This window comes from Oncorhynchus masou, chromosome 6 (genome assembly GCF_036934945.1).
Source record: "Oncorhynchus masou masou isolate Uvic2021 chromosome 6, UVic_Omas_1.1, whole genome shotgun sequence".
NCBI lineage: Eukaryota > Metazoa > Chordata > Actinopteri > Salmoniformes > Salmonidae > Oncorhynchus > Oncorhynchus masou.
The window spans coordinates 6,078,729-6,100,310 of record NC_088217.1 but is presented as its reverse complement, the minus strand read 5'-3'; the positions used below and the strand labels follow the sequence as shown (position 1 = coordinate 6,100,310).

The 21,582-nt window shown below is 42.0% G+C and overlaps 1 protein-coding gene across 1 annotated transcript in view; it reads left to right on the top strand.

Annotated features, from left to right (window-relative positions):
- Positions 1-21,582, top strand: part of pusl1 (pseudouridine synthase like 1) — a 73,825-nt gene that overhangs the window by 30,446 nt on the left and 21,797 nt on the right. The window contains exons 4-6 of the mRNA XM_064967467.1: positions 933-985; positions 1,210-1,344; positions 12,076-12,225. Of these exons, the coding sequence (XP_064823539.1) occupies positions 933-985; positions 1,210-1,344; positions 12,076-12,225 (338 nt within the window). The remainder of the gene's footprint in view (positions 1-932; positions 986-1,209; positions 1,345-12,075; positions 12,226-21,582) is intronic.

The window sequence follows — 21,582 nt, the reverse complement described above, 5'->3', positions numbered from 1 at the left end:
CACACCTGGTACCGAGTCTCTTCCCTGTCTCACACCTGGTACCGAGTCTCTTCCCTGTTTCACACCTGGTAGTTTGGTGGATGGGACTACCAGCTCTCTCTAACCTAGAGGGCAACCAGTGGGTCCATCTCCTCTATACCACCCACCTGGTAGTGTGGTGGATGGGACTACCAGCTCTCTGTAACCTAGAGGGCTTCTAGTGGGTCCATCTCCTCTATACCACCCACCTGGTAGTGTGGTGGATGGGACTACCAGCTCTCTGTAACCTAGAGGGCAACCAGTGGGTCCATCTCCTCTATACCACCCACCTGGTAGTGTGGTGGATGGGACTACCAGCTCTCTGTAACCTAGAGGTCAACCAGTGGGTCCATCTCCTCTATACCACCCACCTGGTAGTGTGCTGGATGGGACTACCAGCTCTCTGTAACCTAGAGGGCAACCAGTGGGTCCATCTCCTCTATACCACCCACCTGGTAGTGTGGTGGATGGGACTACCAGCTCTCTGTAACCTAGAGGTCAACCAGTGGGTCCATCTCCTCTATACCACCCACCTGGTAGTGTGCTGGATGGGACTACCAGCTCTCTGTAACCTAGAGGGCAACCAGTGGGTCCATCTCCTCTATACCACCCACCTGGTAGTGTGGTGGATGGGACTACCAGCTCTCTGTAACCTAGAGGGCAACCAGTGGGTCCGTCTCCTCTATACCACCCACCTGGTAGTGTGGTGGATGGGACTACCAGCTCTCTGTAACCTAGAGGGCAACCAGTGGGTCCGTCTCCTCTATACCATGTTTCTTGTAGGATGACGATGTCTGTATTTCTGATTTCTTTGATGAAGTCTGGGTTCCTGCTCTTTAGGCCAAAGGCAGGTGACCTCAGACTTTGTATATTCCAGGATGAGATAGTAAAAGCTTTCTCTCTCTCTCTGTTAGGATGCGGTACGGAGTTTGAGGCCGGTGAATGAGGTTTCTCTGTCCATCTCCAGGTGAGTGTGTGGGTGTGCGTGCGGGTGTGTGTGTATGCGGGTGTGTGTGTGTATGCGGGTGTGTGTGTGTGTGCGTGGGTGTGTGTGCGTGTGTGTTTGTGTGCGGGTGTGTGTGTGTGTGTGTGTGTGTGTGTGTGTGTGTGTGTGTGTGTGTGTGTGTGTGTGTGTGTGTGTGTGTGTGTGTGTGTGTGTGTGTAACCAGGTCTCTGTCTATCCATCTCCAGTCGGACAGACACCGGTGTCCACGCCCTTGGAAACTCCGCCCACTTCGACCTCCAGCGGCAGAACGGCAAGCCCCCATTTGCTGAGGAGGTCCTGGTTGACGCCCTCAACTTCCACCTGAGACCGGAGCCAATCAGGTGGGAGCAGCTTTCCTTATTTGGTCTTTATTTAATTGAAACTGTGGAAGAGTCCGGATCAAACTAAATATTACACTCTGGATTAATTTAAACAATCAATCAATGAAACAGTTTGTACCACATCAGACAAAATAAGCAAATGGAAATGCATTTGAAGGCTCTTTTTTTGGCAGAAAAGTCATTGAAATATGTTTACAATTCACAATAACTGGTTGCACCAGTTTTGAATTAGAATTATATTTAAATGCATAAATGAGTAAGGATTAGGAGAGAGCACAGCCCCAGAGACCAGAGCCCAGAGCCCAGAGCCCAGAGCCCAGAGCCCAGACCCCAGAGCCCAGACCCCAGACCCCAGACCCCTGTTTCGGGGACGGTATTACCGCCACACTGGCGGTCTCAAGTCATGAAATCAGTCAAATTCCATGTGACCGTGTAGTCACGGTAACTAGGCTTCTCCGAGCTCTGATGCTGCTGATGGTCCTTAGTAGTCTACTAAACTTGCTAACTGCCTGGTACTCAGAACTCTATTGTCCCTCTAATCGTGAAATTCGAGACATTATCAAGCGCTTGTCAAATTTTGAATGAGAGACTGATCTAGTGTGTACAGCGCAAAAGAAAAACCCCAACGAAGCAGAACTCATGCCTTTCCAGCGACTTTTTTCAAATCAATTGTAAGAAACAAAGAAAAATATAAAAAAAGAAATAGCCACTGTGCTTCTACACCTGCATTGTGCTTCTACACCTGCATTGTGCTTCTACACCTGCATTGTGCTTCTACACCTGCATTGCTCGCTGTTTGGGGTTTTAGACTGGGTTTCTGTACAGCACTTTGAGACATCAGCTGATGTAAGAAGGGCTTTATAAATACATTTGATTCGGTTTAAAATCAAAGTAACAAATAATTAAAGAGCAGCCATAAATAACAATTGCCAGGCTATATACAGGGGGTACTGGTACAGAGTCAATGTGGAGGCTATATACAGGGGGGTACCGGTACAGAGTCAATGTGGAGGCTATATACAGGGGGTACAGGTACAGAGTCAATGTGGAGGCTATATACAGGGGGTACTGGTACAGAGTCAATGTGGAGGCTATATACAGGGGGTACCGGTACAGAGTCAATGTGGAGGCTATATACAGGGGGTACAGGTACAGAGTCAATGTGGAGGCTATATACAGGGGGTACTGGTACAGAGTCAATGTGGAGACTATATGCAGGGTGTTACGGTACAGAGTCAATGTGGAGGCTATATACAGGGTGTTACGGTACAGAGTCAATGTGGAGGCTATATACAGGGTGTTACGGTACAGAGTCAATGTGGAGGCTATATACAGGGTATTACGGTACAGAGTCAATGTGGAGGCTATATACAGGGGGTACCAGTACAGGGTCAGTGTGGAGGCTATATACAGGGGGTACCGGTACAGAGTCAATGTGGAGGCTATATACAGGGGGTACAGGTACAGAGTCAATGTGGAGGCTATATACAGGGGGTACCGGTACAGAGTCAATGTGGAGGCTATATACAGGGGGTACCGGTACAGAGTCAATGTGGAGGCTATATACAGGGGGTACAGGTACAGAGTCAATGTGGAGGCTATATACAGGGGGCACCGGTACAGAGTCAATGTGGAGGCTATATACAGGGTGTTACGGTACAGAGTCAATGTGGAGGCTATATACAGGGTATTACGGTACAGAGTCAATGTGGAGGCTATATACAGGGGGTACCGGTACAGAGTCAATGTGGAGGCTATATACAGGGGGTACAGGTACAGAGTCAATGTGGAGGCTATATACAGGGGGTACCGGTACAGAGTCAACGTGGAGGCTATATACAGAGGGTACCAGTACAGAGTCAATGTGGAGGCTATATACAGGGTGTTACGGTACAGAGTCAACGTGGAGGCTATATACAGAGGGTACCAGTACAGAGTCAATGTGGAGGCTATATACAGGGGGTACCGGTACAGAGTCAACGTGGAGGCTATATACAGAGGGTACCAGTACAGAGTCAATGTGGAGGCTATATACAGGGTGTTACGGTACAGAGTCAACGTGGAGGCTATATACAGAGGGTACCAGTACAGAGTCAATGTGGAGGCTATATACAGGGTGTTACGGTACAGAGTCAACGTGGAGGCTATATACAGGGTGTTACGGTACAGAGTCAATGTGGAGACTATATACAGGGGGTACCAATACAGGGTCAACGTGGAGGCTATATACAGGGGGTACCAATACAGGGTCAATGTGCAGTTAGTTGAGGTCATTGGTAGTATGCACATGAAGGTAGAGTTATACGCATAAGGACTCTGGGTCTTTCGGGAAAAAAATTATATCATTTATTGTGAAAGTTTAGGCTATATTAAAATGGATTTATTGTGAAAGAGTAGGCTATATTAAAATGGATTTATTGTGAAAGAGTAGGCTATATTAAAATGGATTTATTGTGAAAGAGTAGGCTATATTACAATGGATTTATTGTGAAAGAGTAGGCTATATTAAAATGGATTTATTGTGAAAGAGTAGGCTATATTACAATGGATTTATTGTGAAAGAGTAGGCTATATTACAATGGATTTATTGTGAAAGTTTAGGCTATATTACAATGGATTTATTGTGAAAGAGTAGGCTATATTACAATGGATTTATTGTGAAAGTTTAGGCTATATTACAATGGATTGATTGTGAAAGAGTAGGCTATATTACAATGGATTTATTGTGAAAGTTTAGGCTATATTACAATGGATTTATTGTGAAAGTTTAGGCTATATTACAATGGATTTATTGTGAAAGAGTAGGCTATATTACAATGGATTTATTGTGAAAGAGTAGGCTATATTACAATGGATTTATTGTGAAAGTTTAGGCTATATTACAATGGATTTATTGTGAAAGAGTAGGCTATATTACAATGGATTTATTGTGAAAGTTTAGGCTATATTACAATGGATTGATTGTGAAAGAGTAGGCTATATTACAATGGATTTATTGTGAAAGTTTAGGCTATATTACAATGGATTTATTGTGAAAGTTTAGGCTATATTACAATGGATTTATTGTGAAAGAGTAGGCTATATTACAATGGATTTATTGTGAAAGAGTAGGCTATATTACAATGGATTTATTGTGAAAGAGTAGGCTATATTACAATGGATTTGTTGTGAAAGAGTAGGCTATATTACAATGGATTTATTGTGAAAGAGTAGGCTATATTACAATGGATTTATTGTGAAAGAGTAGGCTATATTACAATGGATTTATTGTGAAAGAGTAGGCTATATTACAATGGATTTATTGTGAAAGTGTAGGCTATATTACAATGGATTTATTGTGAAAGAGTAGGCTATATTACAATGGATTTATTGTGAAAGAGTAGGCTATATTACAATGGATTTATTGTGAAAGTTTAGGCTATATTACAATGGATTTATTGTGAAAGAGTAGGCTATATTACAATGGATTTATTGTGAAAGTTTAGGCTGTATTACAATGGATTGATTGTGAAAGAGTAGGCTATATTACAATGGATTTATTGTGAAAGTTTAGGCTATATTACAATGGATTTGTTGTGAAAGAGTAGGCTATATTACAATGGATTTATTGTGAAAGAGTAGGCTATATTACAATGGATTTATTGTGAAAGAGTAGGCTATATTACAATGGATTTATTGTGAAAGACTAGGCTATATTACAATGGATTTATTGTGAAAGTTTAGGCTATATTACAATGGATTTATTGTGAAAGAGTAGGCTATATTACAATGGATTTATTGTGAAAGAGTAGGCTATATTACAATGGATTTATTGTGAAAGAGTAGGCTATATTACAATGGATTTATTGTGAAAGAGTAGGCTATATTACAATGGATTTATTGTGAAAGAGTAGGCTATATTACAATGGATTTATTGTGAAAGAGTAGGCTATATTACAATGGATTTATTGTGAAAGAGTAGGCTATATTACAATGGATTTATTGTGAAAGAGTAGGCTATATTAGAATGGATTTATTGTGAAAGAGTAGGCTATATTACAATGGATTGATTGTGAAAGTGTTGGCTATATTACAATGGATTGATTGTGAAAGAGTAGGCTATATTACAATGGATTTATTGTGAAAGAGTAGGCTATATTACAATGGATCTATTGTGAAAGAGTAGGCTATATTACAATGGATTTATTGTGAAAGAGTAGGCTATATTACAATGGATTTATTGTGAAAGAGTAGGCTATATTACAATGGATTTATTGTGAAAGAGTAGGCTATATTAAAATGGATTTATTGTGAAAGAGTAGGCTATATTAAAATGGATTTATTGTGAAAGAGTAGGCTATATTAAAATGGATTTATTGTGAAAGAGTAGGCTATATTACAATGGATTTATTGTGAAAGAGTAGGCTATATTAAAATGGATTTATTGTGAAAGAGTAGGCTATATTACAATGGATTTATTGTGAAAGAGTAGGCTATATTACAATGGATTTATTGTGAAAGTTTAGGCTATATTACAATGGATTTATTGTGAAAGAGTAGGCTATATTACAATGGATTTATTGTGAAAGTTTAGGCTATATTACAATGGATTGATTGTGAAAGAGTAGGCTATATTACAATGGATTTATTGTGAAAGTTTAGGCTATATTACAATGGATTTATTGTGAAAGTTTAGGCTATATTACAATGGATTTATTGTGAAAGAGTAGGCTATATTACAATGGATTTATTGTGAAAGTTTAGGCTATATTACAATGGATTGATTGTGAAAGAGTAGGCTATATTACAATGGATTTATTGTGAAAGTTTAGGCTATATTACAATGGATTTATTGTGAAAGAGTAGGCTATATTACAATGGATTTGTTGTGAAAGAGTAGGCTATATTACAATGGATTTGTTGTGAAAGAGTAGGCTATATTACAATGGATTTATTGTGAAAGAGTAGGCTATATTACAATGGATTTATTGTGAAAGAGTAGGCTATATTACAATGGATTTATTGTGAAAGAGTAGGCTATATTACAATGGATTTATTGTGAAAGTGTAGGCTATATTACAATGGATTTATTGTGAAAGAGTAGGCTATATTACAATGGATTTATTGTGAAAGAGTAGGCTATATTACAATGGATTTATTGTGAAAGTTTAGGCTATATTACAATGGATTTATTGTGAAAGAGTAGGCTATATTACAATGGATTTATTGTGAAAGTTTAGGCTATATTACAATGGATTGATTGTGAAAGAGTAGGCTATATTACAATGGATTTATTGTGAAAGTTTAGGCTATATTACAATGGATTTGTTGTGAAAGAGTAGGCTATATTACAATGGATTTATTGTGAAAGAGTAGGCTATATTACAATGGATTTATTGTGAAAGAGTAGGCTATATTACAATGGATTTATTGTGAAAGAGTAGGCTATATTACAATGGATTTATTGTGAAAGTTTAGGCTATATTACAATGGATTTATTGTGAAAGAGTAGGCTATATTACAATGGATTTATTGTGAAAGAGTAGGCTATATTACAATGGATTTATTGTGAAAGAGTAGGCTATATTACAATGGATTTATTGTGAAAGAGTAGGCTATATTACAATGGATTTATTGTGAAAGAGTAGGCTATATTACAATGGATTTATTGTGAAAGAGTAGGCTATATTACAATGGATTTATTGTGAAAGAGTAGGCTATATTACAATGGATTTATTGTGAAAGAGTAGGCTATATTAGAATGGATTTATTGTGAAAGAGTAGGCTATATTACAATGGATTGATTGTGAAAGTGTTGGCTATATTACAATGGATTGATTGTGAAAGAGTAGGCTATATTACAATGGATTTATTGTGAAAGAGTAGGCTATATTACAATGGATCTATTGTGAAAGAGTAGGCTATATTACAATGGATTTATTGTGAAAGAGTAGGCTATATTACAATGGATTTATTGTGAAAGAGTAGGCTATATTACAATGGATTTATTGTGAAAGAGTAGGCTATATTACAATGGATTTATTGTGAAAGAGTAGGCTATATTACAATGGATTTATTGTGAAAGTGTAGGCTATATTACAATGGATTTATTGCGAAAGAGTAGGCTATATTAAAATGGATTTATTGTGAAAGTGTTGGCTATATTACAATGGATTGATTGTGAAAGTGTTGGCTATATTACAATGGATTGATTGTGAAAGAGTAGGCTATATTACAATGGATTTATTGTGAAAGAGTAGGCTATATTACAATGGATTTGTTGTGAAAGAGTAGGCTATATTACAATGGATTTATTGTGAAAGAGTAGGCTATATTACAATGGATTTATTGTGAAAGAGTAGGCTATATTAAAATGGATTTATTGTGAAAGAGTAGGCTATATTACAATGGATTTATTGTGAAAGAGTAGGCTATATTAAAATGGATTTATTGTGAAAGAGTAGGCTATATTAAAATGGATTTATTGTGAAAGAGTAGGCTATATTACAATGGATTGATTGTGAAAGTGTAGGCTATATTACAATGGATTGATTGTGAAAGAGTAGGCTATATTACAATGGATTTGTTGTGAAAGAGTAGGCTATATTACAATGGATTTATTGTGAAAGAGTAGGCTATATTACAATGGATTTGTTGTGAAAGAGTAGGCTATATTACAATGGATTTATTGTGAAAGAGTAGGCTATATTACAATGGATTGATTGTGAAAGAGTAGGCTATATTACAATGGATTTATTGTGAAAGAGTAGGCTACATTACAATGGATTTATTAGACTTTTTAAAATGGCTTGTAGTCTGTGATGCGAAATGTGTTCATGTTCATTAATGGTTAATTACCAATGAGGCCATTTTATTAAACAGTTGATTATGGGGAGAGAGCATTAGCTGATTGAAAAAATGTGATTCACCGCTTTTATAATACAGTCTGATCGCAATACACAAGGTGCAAGGTGCAGTGTGTGTGTGTGTGTGTGCGTGTGTGTGTGTTTGTGTGTGTGTGTGTGTGTCCCTACTCTGCAGTGTTTTGTTGCCTCATCTACTATGTAAAGCCCACAGACCTCAGTCAGGAGCTAAAAATAGACCTTTCAAATCAGGGATGATATTCTCTCTTTTCTCCATTTCTCTGCTCTCTCTCTCTCTCTCTCTCTCTCTGTCTCTCTGTCTCCCTTCTCTCTCTCTCTCTCTCTCTCTCTCTCTCTCTCTTCTCTCTCTCTCTCTCTCTCTCTCTCTTCTCTCTCTCTCTTCTCTCTCTCTCTCTCTCTCTCTCTCTTCTCTCTCTCTCTTTAACTATCTTCCTCTCTCTCTGTCTGTCTCTCTCTCTCTCTCTTCTGCCCTTCTCTCTTTAACTCTCTCCCTCTCTCTCCTCTCAGATCAAAGTCATAAGCTCTTTCTTTTTGAGTCATCAGCCTGGCTGAAAGGGAGGGAGAGGGAGAAGCTCCCGAGCATCAGAGCCGTTTATATAGAAAGCTGTGGAACGTTTGGGAAGGGGATTCTCTATGTCTCTGGGGTGATAGAATCCAAACATCTCATTCCAAAATCATGGGCATTAATATGGAGTTGGTCCCCCCCTTTGCTACTATAACAGCCTCCACTCTTCTGGGAAGGCATTCCACTAGATGTTGGAACATTGCTGCAATAACAGCCTCCACTCTTCTGGGAAGGCTTTCCACTAGATGTTGGAACATTGCTGCGGGGACTTGCTTCTATTCAGCCACAAGAGCATTAACGGATGTTGAGCGATTAGTCCTGGCTCGCAGTCTGCGTTCCATTTCATCCCAAAGATGTTCGATGGGGTTGAGGTCAGGGCTGTGGTGCAGGCCAGCCAAGTTCTTCCACACCGACCTCGACAAACAATTTCTGTATGGACCTCGTTTTCAGCGTGGGGGAATTGTCATGCTGAAACGAAAGGGCCTTCCCCAGACATTTGCCACAAAGTTGGAAGCACAGAATCATCTAGAATGTCATTGTATGCTGTAGCATTAAGATTTCCTCCACCAAACTTTACATTTGGCACTATGCATTGGGCAGGTATCGTTCTCCTGGCATCTGCCAAACCCAAATTAGTCCGTCGGACTGCCAGATGGTGAAGCGTGATTCATCACTCCTGAGAACGCGTTTCCACTGCTCCAGAGTCCAATGGCGGCAAGCTTGACACCAATCCAGCCGACGCTTGGCATTGCTCATGGTGATCTTATGCTTGTGTGTGGCTGCTCGGCCATGGAAACCCATTTCATGAAGCTCCCGATGAACAGTTCTTGTGCTGACGTTGCTTCCAGAGGCAGTTTGGAACTCGGTAGTGAGTGTTGCAACCGAGGACAGACTTCAGCACTCGGCGGTCCCGTTCTGTGAGCGTGTTCGGCCTACCACTTCGCAGCTTAGCCGTTGTTGCTCCTAGACGTTTCCACTTCACAATAACAGCACTTGCAGTTTATCGAGCAGGGCAGGAATTTGAGTTTTTATTTATTTACTTTTCTGCTCTTTTGCACACCAATATCTCTACCTGTACATGATCATTTATCAATCCAGTGTTAATCTGCAATATTGTAATTATTCGCCTACCTCCTCATGCCTTTTGCACACATTGTATATAGACTCCCCCTTTTTTTTCTACTGTGTTATTGACTTGTTAATTGTTTACTCCATGTGTAACTCTGTGTTGTCTGTTCACACTGCTATGCTTTATCTTGGTCAGGTCGCAGTTGTAAATGAGAACTTGTTCTCAACTAGCCTACCTGGTTAAATAAAGGTGAAATAAAAAAAAAATTATAAAATAAACTGACTTGTTTGAAAGGTGGCATCCTATGATGGTGCCACTTTGAAAGTCACTGATTTCTACAGTAAGGCCATTCTACTGCTAACATTTACTATGGAGATTGCATGGCTGTGTGCTCGATTTTATACACCTGTCAGCAATGGGTGTGGCTGAAATAGCCGAATCCACTCATTTGAAGGGGTGTCCACATACTTTTGTGTGTACAGTACCAGACAAAAGTTTGGACACACCTACTCATCCACGGGTTTTTCTTAATTCTTTACTATTTTCTACATTGTAGAATAATAGTGAGGACATCAAAACTATGAAATAACACATGGAATCATGTAGAAACCAAAAAAGTGTTAAACAAATAAAAATATGTATTTTTATTTTTTAAATTTTAGATTTTTCAAAGTAACCGCCCGTTGCCTCGATGACAGCTTTACACCAAAGCTAACCTTGACTTGGAAGAGTTCCAGTGTTGTGTTGGATAGTCATAGCCAGCTAGCTAACATAGCATCCCTCTGTCATAGCCAGCGAGCTAACATAGCATCCCTCTGTTATAGCCAGCTAGCTAACATAGCATCCCTCTGTTATAGCCAGCTAGCTAACATAGCATCCCTCTGTCATAGCCAGCTAGCTAACATAGCATCCCTCTGTTATAGCCAGCTAGCTAACATAGCATCCCTCTGTCATAGCCAGCGAGCTAACATAGCATCCCTCTGTTATAGCCAGCTAGCTAACATAGCATCCCTCTGTTATAGCCAGCTAGCTAACATAGCATCCCTCTGTCATAGCCAGCTAGCTAACATAGCATCCCTCTGTTATAGCCAGCTAGCTAACATAGCATCCTTCTGTCATAGCCAGCTAGCTAACATAGCATCCCTCTGTTATAGCCAGCTAGCTAACATAGCATCCCTCTGTTATAGCCAGCTAGCTAACATAGCATCCCTCTGTCATAGCCAGCTAGCTAACATAGCATCCCTCTGTCATAGCCAGCTAGCTAACATAGCATCCCTCTGTCATAGCCAGCTACCTAACATAGCATCCTTCTGTCATAGCCAGCTAGCTAACACAGCATCCCTCTGTTTTTGCAGGGTGTTTCAGTAGACTAAACTAGCTAGCTGCATTTGCTAGCTAAGTAAAATAAACTGAAAGTGAAAAAACACATGTCACTCCAGTGTTTAATTGCTATATAGTCATTATTTTGTCACTATGGCCTATGTATTGCCTTACTTCCTTACCTACCTCATTTGCACACACTGTATATAGACTTTTCTGTTACTGACTGTATGTTTTGTTTATTCCATGTGTAACTCTGTGTTGTTGTATGTGTCAATCTGCTGTGCTTTATCTTGTCCAGGTCGCAGTTGTAAATGAGAACTAGTTCTCAACTGGCCTACCTGGTTAAATAAAGGTGTTCTCAACTGGCCTACCTGGTTAAATAAATGTGTTCTCAACTGGCCTACCTGGTTAAATAAAGGTGTTCTCAACTAGCCTACCTGGTTAAATAAAGGTGTTCTCAACTGGCCTACCTGGTTAAATAAAGGTGTTCTCAACTGGCCTACCTGGTTAAATAAAGGTGAAATAAACAAATTAAAAGGAACATTGAGTTTTGTCTTCAGAACAGGGGCGTGGACTCTACAAGATGTCGAAAGCGTTCCACAGGGACGCTAGCCAATGTTGACTCCAGTGCTTCCCACAACTTGTGTCCAGTTGGCTGGATGTCCTTTGGGTGGTGGATCATTCTTGATACAAACGGGAAAGTTTTGAGCTTGGAAAAACCCAGCAGCGTTACAGTTGTTGACACAAACCGCTGAGCCTGGCACCTACTACCTGTCCCCCAGAATCACCCACGGTTTATTGTCTGTCCCCTCAGATTCACCCACGGTTTATTGTCTGTCCCCTCAGATTCACCCACGGTTTATTGTCTGTCCCCTCAGATTCACCCACGGTTTATTGTCTGTCCCCCCCAGAATCACCCGCGCCTACCGGGTCCCCGGTGGGTTCCATGCCCGTTTCCGCGCTGTGTCTCGGACGTACGTCTACCGGCTAGCCACGGGCGTCACTCATCACTCCTGCACGCCACTGACCGATGCTAACCTCTGCTGGGGGTTACGCCACATGTGAGTTACCCTGGCAATTGTGTGTGTGTGTGTGTGTGTGTGTGTGCGTGCGCTGCATGTCTCAGTATGCAAACCACATGTAGGGGGGAGACCCCAAAGCAATTCCTTAAGGAGCAGCTCAGGAATCACACTCACTCACACTAAGACAATAGAGTTTGCAATACGTGAATAATGAAGGCAAATAACACACGTAGTGTAGAGAATCAGCAAATTAAGGCGTGGAGATATCTGACCCAGACAGACACATGAAGTGGAGATATCTGACCCAGACAGAGACATGAAGTGGAGATATCTGACCCAGACAGACACAAAGTGGAGATATCTGACCCAGACAGACACACGAAGTAGAGATATCTGACCCAGACAGACACAAAGTGGAGATATCTGACCCAGACAGACACATGAAGTGGAGATATCTGACCCAGACAGACACAAAGTGGAGATATCTGACCCAGACAGACACATGAAGTGGAGATATCTGACCCAGACAGAGACATGAAGTGGAGATATCTGACCCAGACAGACACATGAAGTGGAGATATCTGACCCAGACAGACACATGAAGTGGAGATATCTGACCCAGACAGACGTGAAGTGGAGATATCTGACCCAGACAGACACATGAAGTGGAGATATCTGACCCAGACAGACACATGAAGTGGAGATATCTGACCCAGACAGACACATGAAGTGGAGATATCTGACCCAGACAGACACATGAAGTGGAGATATCTGACCCAGACAGACACATGAAGTGGAGATATCTGACCCAGACAGACACAAAGTGGAGATATCTGACCCAGACATACAGATGAAGTGGAGATATCTGACCCAGACAGACACAAAGTGGAGATATCTGACCCAGACAGACACATGAAGTGGAGATATCTGACCCAGACATACAGATGAAGTGGAGATATCTGACCCAGACAGACATGAAGTGGAGATATCTGACCCAGACAGACATGAAGTGGAGATATCTGACCCAGACAGACACATGAAGTGGAGATATCTGACCCAGACAGACACAAAGTGGAGATATCTGACCCAGACAGACACATGAAGTGGAGATATCTGACCCAGACAGACATGAAGTGGAGATATCTGACCCAGACAGACACATGAAGTGGAGATATCTGACCCAGACATACAGATGAAGTGGAGATATCTGACCCAGACATACAGATGAAGTGGAGATATCTGACCCAGACAGACACATGAAGTGGAGATATCTGACCCAGACAGACACATGAAGTGGAGATATCTGACCCAGACAGACACATGAAGTGGAGATATCTGACCCAGACAGAGACATGAAGTGGAGATATCTGAACTGACGCAGACAGACACACGAAGTGGAGATATCTGACCCAGACAGACACACGAAGTGGAGATATCTGACCCAGACAGACACACGAAGTGGAGATATCTGAACTGACGCAGACAGACAGACAAAAGTCAGGATCAGAGAGAGGGGGAGAGGGCGAGCAAGAGAAAGAGGGAGGAGACAGAGAGGTGCAAGACAGAGAGAGATAGAGAGAAGGGGAAAGAGAGAGAGAGGATAACAAAAGAGATGTTCGAGAATGGAGTGGTTTATGTAACAGGGAATGGGGAAAGTTGTAGCTGAAGTGTTTCATCTCTAGAGTGGTTTTTTTTCGCTCCTCGCCTACCACTACTCCCCTAGTCCTCCTCCCCTCCTCCTCCCCTCCTCCTCTCCTCTTCCTCCCCCTTCTCCCCCCCCCTTTCCTCTCCTCCACCCTCCCCTCTTCTTCTCCTCTCCTCCCCTTTTCCTCTCTTCACTTTTTTGGGAAAGTAGGCCAAAATATGCTGCAGGCTTATACAGATGCAGAACAACACCCACGCATGTATGTTTCTCTCTCTTCCTCTGTCTCTCTCTCTGTCTCTCTCTCTCTCTCCCTGTCTCTCTCTCCCTCTCTCTCTCTCTCCCTGTCTCTCTCTCTCTCTCCCTCTGTCTCTCTCTCTCTCTCCCTCTCTCTCTCCCTCTCTCTCCCTGTCTCTCTCTCCCTCTCTCTCTCTCTTCCTCTCTCTCTCCCTGTCTCTCTCTCCCTCTGTCTCTCTCTCTCTCCCTCCCTCTCTCCCTCTCTCTCTCCCTCTCTCTCTCCCTGTCTCTCTCTCTCTCCCTCTCTCTCTCTTCCTCTCTCTCTCCCTGTCTCTCTCTCTCCCTCTGTCTCTCTCTCTCTCCCTCCCTCTCTCCCTCTCTCTCTGTCTCTCCCTCTGTTACTCTCCCTCCCTCTATTCCCCCCTCCCTCTCTCTCTGTCTCTCCCTCTGTTGCTCTCCCTCCCTCTATTCCCCCCTCCCTCTCTCTCTGTCTCTCCCTCTGTTACTCTCCCTCCCTCTATTCCCCCCTCCCTCTCTCTCTGTCTCTCCCTCTGTTGCTCTCCCTCCCTCTATTCCCCCCTCCCTCTCTCTTACATTTGCACTCTCCAATTCTCTCTTGTTTTCTTTCCCTCGACCTCTATCCATCCCTCCTTTCATATCTCTCTCTTTTTCACTCCCTCCTCCTCTCTCCCTCCCTCCCTCCCATCCATAAGGATCCCTGGTATTCAGCAGAACAGTGAGAGAACACTACAGGGCTGCGCCTGAAAATAAACACACAAAATAAACATCTTAGTTGAATTAAATTAAATTGGTCAAAACATCCTATGTGTTTTAATCAAATCAACTATATGCACTGAGCTTGTCTGATGCTTTAAGCGAACTGTTTGATGAAATAATTAAGACTCACAAATGACTAGAGGGAGACCGACCAGCAATTGATTATATAGTCCGGGCCTGCTGACTGTGACTAGCAACCGTTGTCGCTCTCTCCTCCCGGCTGCAGTGACCACCACAGAACATCAACAGTGTTCAGCCATTTCTGACTGAAAAGTTCTGTTACCCCGAAATCCCTAATTTGTCTAGGAAAAACATTCCCTCAACCCTGGGTCTCTTTACGCGACACGTGTATGCATCGTATGCACATCATCAAGGACCTATTCTTACGAATAGACTAGAGGTACGTTGGTTATGTAATTATTACTCCAGAATGCCCGTTATTCCAGAGAACGATTCGGTTTTTTTTTCTCAAATTGCCCTCTGTAATTATTCTTGTATTATTATTTAAATAAATGGACAGTTTTATTCTAGGCGTGAAGACCAGGTGACAGTGACATGCTGAACTTGATTCCCGAGTTTCTAAACCATTCCCGAACCATATTTCCTATAGTGTAACAGCATAATATTTGAATTGAGGAAGTGTGATCATAATCATTGGGGTATTTGAGTGATCCGTAGTACGCCCTAAATGTCGCCCAGCTCTCAGATGGGAGCTAAACAGTGCAAGTGCACTTGAGATGCATTTTTAAGGGCTACAGATGAGAAAGAAAGAAAGAAATCATTTCCAAACCTTCAGGTTAGTTGTATACTGCTGCGTTGCCATCTATTAACACCAAGGGTTGCATTAAAGAGGCTCAATATTTTTTACTGATGCATTTGCCAATATTCAGTTCATATACAGTGCCTTGCGAAAGTATTCGGCCCCCTTGAACTTTGCGACCTTTTGCCACATTTCAGGCTTCAAACATAAAGATATAAAACTGTATTTTTTTGTGAAGAATCAACAACAAGTGGGACACAATCATGAAGTGGAACGACATTTATTGGAAATTTCAAACTTTTTTAGCAAATCAAAAACTGAAAAATTGGGCGTGCAAAATTATTCAGCCCCTTTACTTTCAGTGCAGCGAACTCTCTCCAGAAGCTCAGTGAGGATCTCTGAATGATCCAATGTTGACCTAAATGACTAATGATGATAAATACAATCCACCTGTGTGTAATCAAGTCTCCTTATAAATGCACCTGCACTGTGATAGTCTCAGAGGTCCGTTAAAAGCGCAGAGAGCATCATGAAGAACAAGGAACACACCAGGCAGGTCCGAGATACTGTTGTGAAGAAGTTTAAAGCCGGAATTGGATACAAAAAGATTTCCCAAGCTTTAAACATCCCAAGGAGCACTGTGCAAGCGATAATATTGAAATGGAAGGAGTATCAGACCACTGCAAATCTACCAAGACCTGGCCGTCCCTCTAAACTTTCAGCTCGTACAAGGAGAAGACTGATCAGAGATGCAGCCAAGAGGCCCATGATCACTCTGGATGAACTGCAGAGATCTAAAGCTGAGGTGGGAGACTCTGTCCATAGGACAACAATCAGTCGTATATTGCACAAATCTGGTCTTTATGGAAGAGTGGCAAGAAGAAAGCCATTTCTTAAAGATATCCATAAAAAGTGTTGTTTAAAGTTTGCCACAAGCCACCTGGGAGACACACCAAACATGTGGAAGAAGGTGCTCTGGTCAGATGAAACCAAAATTGAACTTTTTGGCAACAATGCAAAACGTTATGTTTGGTGTAAAAGCAACACAGCTCATCACCCTGAACACACATCCCCACTGTCAAACATGGTGGTGGCAGCATCATGGTTTGGGCCTGCTTTTCTTCAGCAGGGACAGGGAAGATGGTTAAAATTGATGGGAAGATGGATGGAGCCAAATACAGGACCATTCTGGAAGAAAACCTGATGGAGTCTGCAAAAGACCTGAGATTGGGACGGAGATTTGTCTTCCAACAAGACAATGATCCAAAACATAAAGCTAAATCTACAATGGAATGGTTCAAAAATAAACATATCCAGGTGTTAGAATGGCCAAGTCAAAGTCCAGACCTGAATCCAATCGAGAATCTGTTGAAAGAACTGAAAACTGCTGTTCACAAATGCTCTCCATCCAACCTCACTGAGCTCGAGCTGTTTTGCAAGGAGGAATGGGAAAAAAAAATTCAGTCTCTCAATGTGCAAAACTGATAGAGACATACCCCAAGCGACTTACAGCTGTAATCGCAGCAAAAGGTGGCGCTACAAAGTATTAACTTAAGGGGGCTGAATAATTTTGCACGCCCAATTTTTCAGTTTTTTATTTGTTAAAAAAGTTTGAAATATCCAATAAATGTCGTTCCACTTCATGATTGTGTCCCACTTGTTGTTGATTCTTCACAAAAAAATACAGTTTTATATCTTTATGTTTGAAGCCTGAAATGTCGCAAAAGGTCGCAAAGTTCAAGGGGGCCGAATACTTTCGCAAGGCACTGTATATATATATATATATGCACAAATCATATAAACGAAAGCATTCACTGTGAAAGTTGATGAGCTACATGTAGGTATTTCATATATAGTTGATGCACAGCGCGTTGTTTTGATTTCTCCAATCCGCTGTTGTGTTTTCTTGCTCAAACCGCGAGCAACACCTGTCAAACTCAGACACTTCTCTCAAAACACAGGGATGTCGATTCGCACGGAACTAGTATTATCAGAGGATCTTGGGAGTTTGCCAACAAAACAATATTCTCCTGCCATGTAAAAATTATTGACATAGCAGATTTGGATGGGACTAAAACTACAGATGTGGTGTTTTGTGTATATAATTACATTACCGAACCTCCCCCAGTAGAACTAATCCCGTCCGTAGAGGGCACAGTAGGGCCCATAGCATAATCAGAATCACATCAATAAATTGGTTCCAACAAACTCTGAACACTGGAACACATGGAACAGCTAAATGGGATGCTGAGGACTTGACAAATAACTCGAAACAGGGGAATATTTACTGAGGAAGTCAGATGTGTGGAATAAATGTGACTGGTTGTGGAAAATACTGGAGATCAAGAGAAAAGAAGATAAGGAACAAACACAATACCCCATAATGACATCACAACACCCCATAATGACATCACAATACCCCATAATGACATCACAATACCCCATAATGACATCACAATACCCCATAATGATATCACAATACCCCATAATGACATCACAACACCCCATAATGACATCACAATACCCCATAATGACATCACAACACCCCATAATGACATCACAATACCCCATAATGACATCACAATACCCCATAATGACATCACAACACCCCATAATGACATCACAACACCCCATAATGACATCACAATACCCCATAATGACATCACAACACCCCATAATGACATCACAATACCCCATAATGACATCACAATACCCCATAATGACATCACAATACCCCACAATGACATCACAACACCCCATAATGACATCACAATACCCCACAATGATATCACAATACCCCATAATGACATCACAATACCCCACAATGATATCACAATACCCCATAATGACATCACAATACCCAGGTGCTGTATAGATAACAAAATATTTTTTTCTGACTGGAACAATGTTAACAATTCAAAATAAATTATAAGCGTACCAGAGAGTCTGTTGTAACAATTGTAGTTTTTATTTGCTAAGCTTTTATTACAGCAAAGACTAAAAACAGTCGCATTCATTCGCAATTTCCCGAAATGGAACGGTTTATTTAATGTTTAAGCTAATTATTTTTTTTATTTTTTTTAAAGTGAAATGCTTGATTGTATTTCAAATCATAAATGATCATAAATGCTGTGTGAAGACTTGACCAAATAAACCATTGATTGATTGATGCAGTAGCCTATATAAGGATTGAAATACATTGCATTTGAAAGTATTCAGACCCTTTGACTTTTTCCAGATTTTGTTACAGCCTTATTCTAAAATGGATTAAAAAATGTTTTTTTATTCTTATCAATGTACACACAATACCCCACAATGATATCACAATACCCCATAATGACATCACAATACCCCATAATGACAAAGTGAAACAGATTTATAAAGAAATAAAAAACTGAAATACCTTATTTACATAAGTATTCAGAACTTTTGCTATGAGACTTTAAATTGAGCTCAGGTGCGTCCTGTTTCCATTGATCATCCTTGAGATGTTTCAACAACTTGACTGGAGTCCACCTTTGGTAAATTCAAATGATTGGACATGATTTGGAAAGGCACACACCTGTCTAATTAACGGTACCACAGTTGACAGTGCATGTCAGAGCAAAACCAAGGCTTGAGGTCAAAGGAATTGTCCGTAGAGCTCCGAGACAGAATTGTGTCGAGAAACAAATCTAGGGAAGGGTACCAAAACATTTCTGCTGCATTGAAGGTTCCCAAGAACACAGTGGCCTCCATCATTCATAAATGGAAGAAGACTCTTCCTAGAGGTGGCAGCCACCTGACCAAACTGATTAATCTGGGGAGAAAGGCCTTGGTCCGGGAGGTGACCAAGAACCCGATGGTCATTCTGACAAAGCTCCAGAGTTCCTCTGTTGAGATGGGAAAACTTTCCAGAAGGACAACCATCTCTGCAGGACTGGGAGATTAGTCAGGATCGAGGCAAAGATGAACGGAGCAAAGTACAGAGAGATCCTTAATGAAAACCGCTCAGGACCTCAGACGGGGGCGAAGGTTCACCTTCCAACAGGACAACAACCCTAAGCACACAGCTTCGGGACAAGTCTCTGAATGTCCTTGAGTGGCCCAACCAGAGCCCAAACTTGAACCCAATCTAATTTCTCTGGAGAGACCTGAAAATAGCTGTGCAGTGATGCTCCCCATCCAACCTGACAGAGCCTGAGAGGATCTGCAGAAAAGAATGGTAGAAACTCTGCAAATACATTTGTGCCAAGCTTGAAGCATCATACTTGAGGCTTGAGGCTGTAATCGCTGCCAAAGGTGCTTCAATAAAGTACTGAGTAAAGGGTCTGAATACTTTTAAAAAATGTATTAATTAGCAAAACATTTTACTTTGTCATGATGGGTAAAAACAACTATTTAATACATTTTAGAATAAGGCAGTAACCTAACAAAATGTGGAAAAAGTCAAGGGGTCTGAATACTTTCTGAAGGCTCTGTGCCTAAGTAAGTTACGGTATTAAGACTGAACAGGATGCGCTCTTAGACCTACAGCTCCATGTTGGTTATACTTCCGATGAAATTGAGGAGTACACCACATCAGTCACTGGCTTTATCAATATTGAGGACTTTGGCCCCACAGTAACTGTACGTACCTACCCCAACCAGAAGCCATGCATTACAGGCAACATTCGCACTGAGCTAAAGGGTAGAGCGGCCACTTTCAAGGAGCGGGACACTGTGACACGGAAGCTTATAAGAAATCCCGCGATGCCCCCTGACGAACCATCAAACAGGCAAAGCAGGACTAAGATCGAATCGTACTACACCGGCTCTGACGCTCGTCGGATGTGGCAGGGCTTGCAAACTATTACAGACTACAAAGGGAAGCACAGCCGAGAGCTGCCCAGTGACACGAACCTACCAGACGAGCAAAATAGCTTCTATGCTCGCTTCGAGGCAAGCAACACTGAGACATGCATGAGAGCATCAGCTGTTCCGGACGACTCTGAGATCACGCTCTTCGCAGCCGATGTGAATAAGTCCTTTAAACAGGTCAACATTCACAAGGCCGCAGGACCAGACGGATTGCCAGGATGTGTACTCCGAGCATGCGCTGACCAACGGGCAAGTGTCTTCACTAACATTTTCAACCTCCCTGATTGAGTCTGTAATGTAATACCAACATGTTTCAAGCAGACCACCATAGTCCCTGTGCCCAAGAACACTAAGGTAACCTGTCTAAATGACTATCGCCCCGTAGCACTCACGTCTGCAGCCATGAAGTGCTTTGAAAGGCTGATCATGACTCACATCAATACCATCATCCCAGAAACCTTAGACCCACTTCAATTTGCATACCGCCCAAACAGATCCACAGATGATGCAATCTCTATTGCACTCCACACTGCCCTTTCCCACCTGGGCAAAAGGAACACCGTGAGAATGATATTCATTGACTACAGCTCAGCGTTCAACACCATAGTGCCCTCAAAGCTCATCAATAAGCTAAGGACCCTGGGACTGAACACCTCCCTCTGCAACTGGATCCTGGACTTCCTGACGGCCACCCCAGGTGGTAAGGGTAGGCAACAACACATCCACCACGCTGATCCCCAACACAGGGTTCCCTCAGGGGTGCGTGCTCATTCCCCTCCTGTACTCTCTGTTCACTCATGACTGCATGGCCAGGCACGACTCCAACCCCATCATTAAGTTTGCAGATGACACAACAGTGATAGGCCTGATCACCGACAATGATGAGACAGCCTATAGGGAGGAGGTCAGAGACCTGACCGTGTGGTGCCAGGACAACAACCTCTCCTTCAACGTGATCAAGACAAAGGAGATGATTGTGGGCTACAGGAAAAGGACGACCGAGCACACCCCAATTCTCATCGACGGGGCTGTAGTGGAGCAGGTTGAGAGCTTCAAGTTCCTTGGCGTCCACATCACCAACAAACTATCATGGTCCAAATACACCAAGACAGTCGTGAAGAGGACACGACAAAACCTAGTA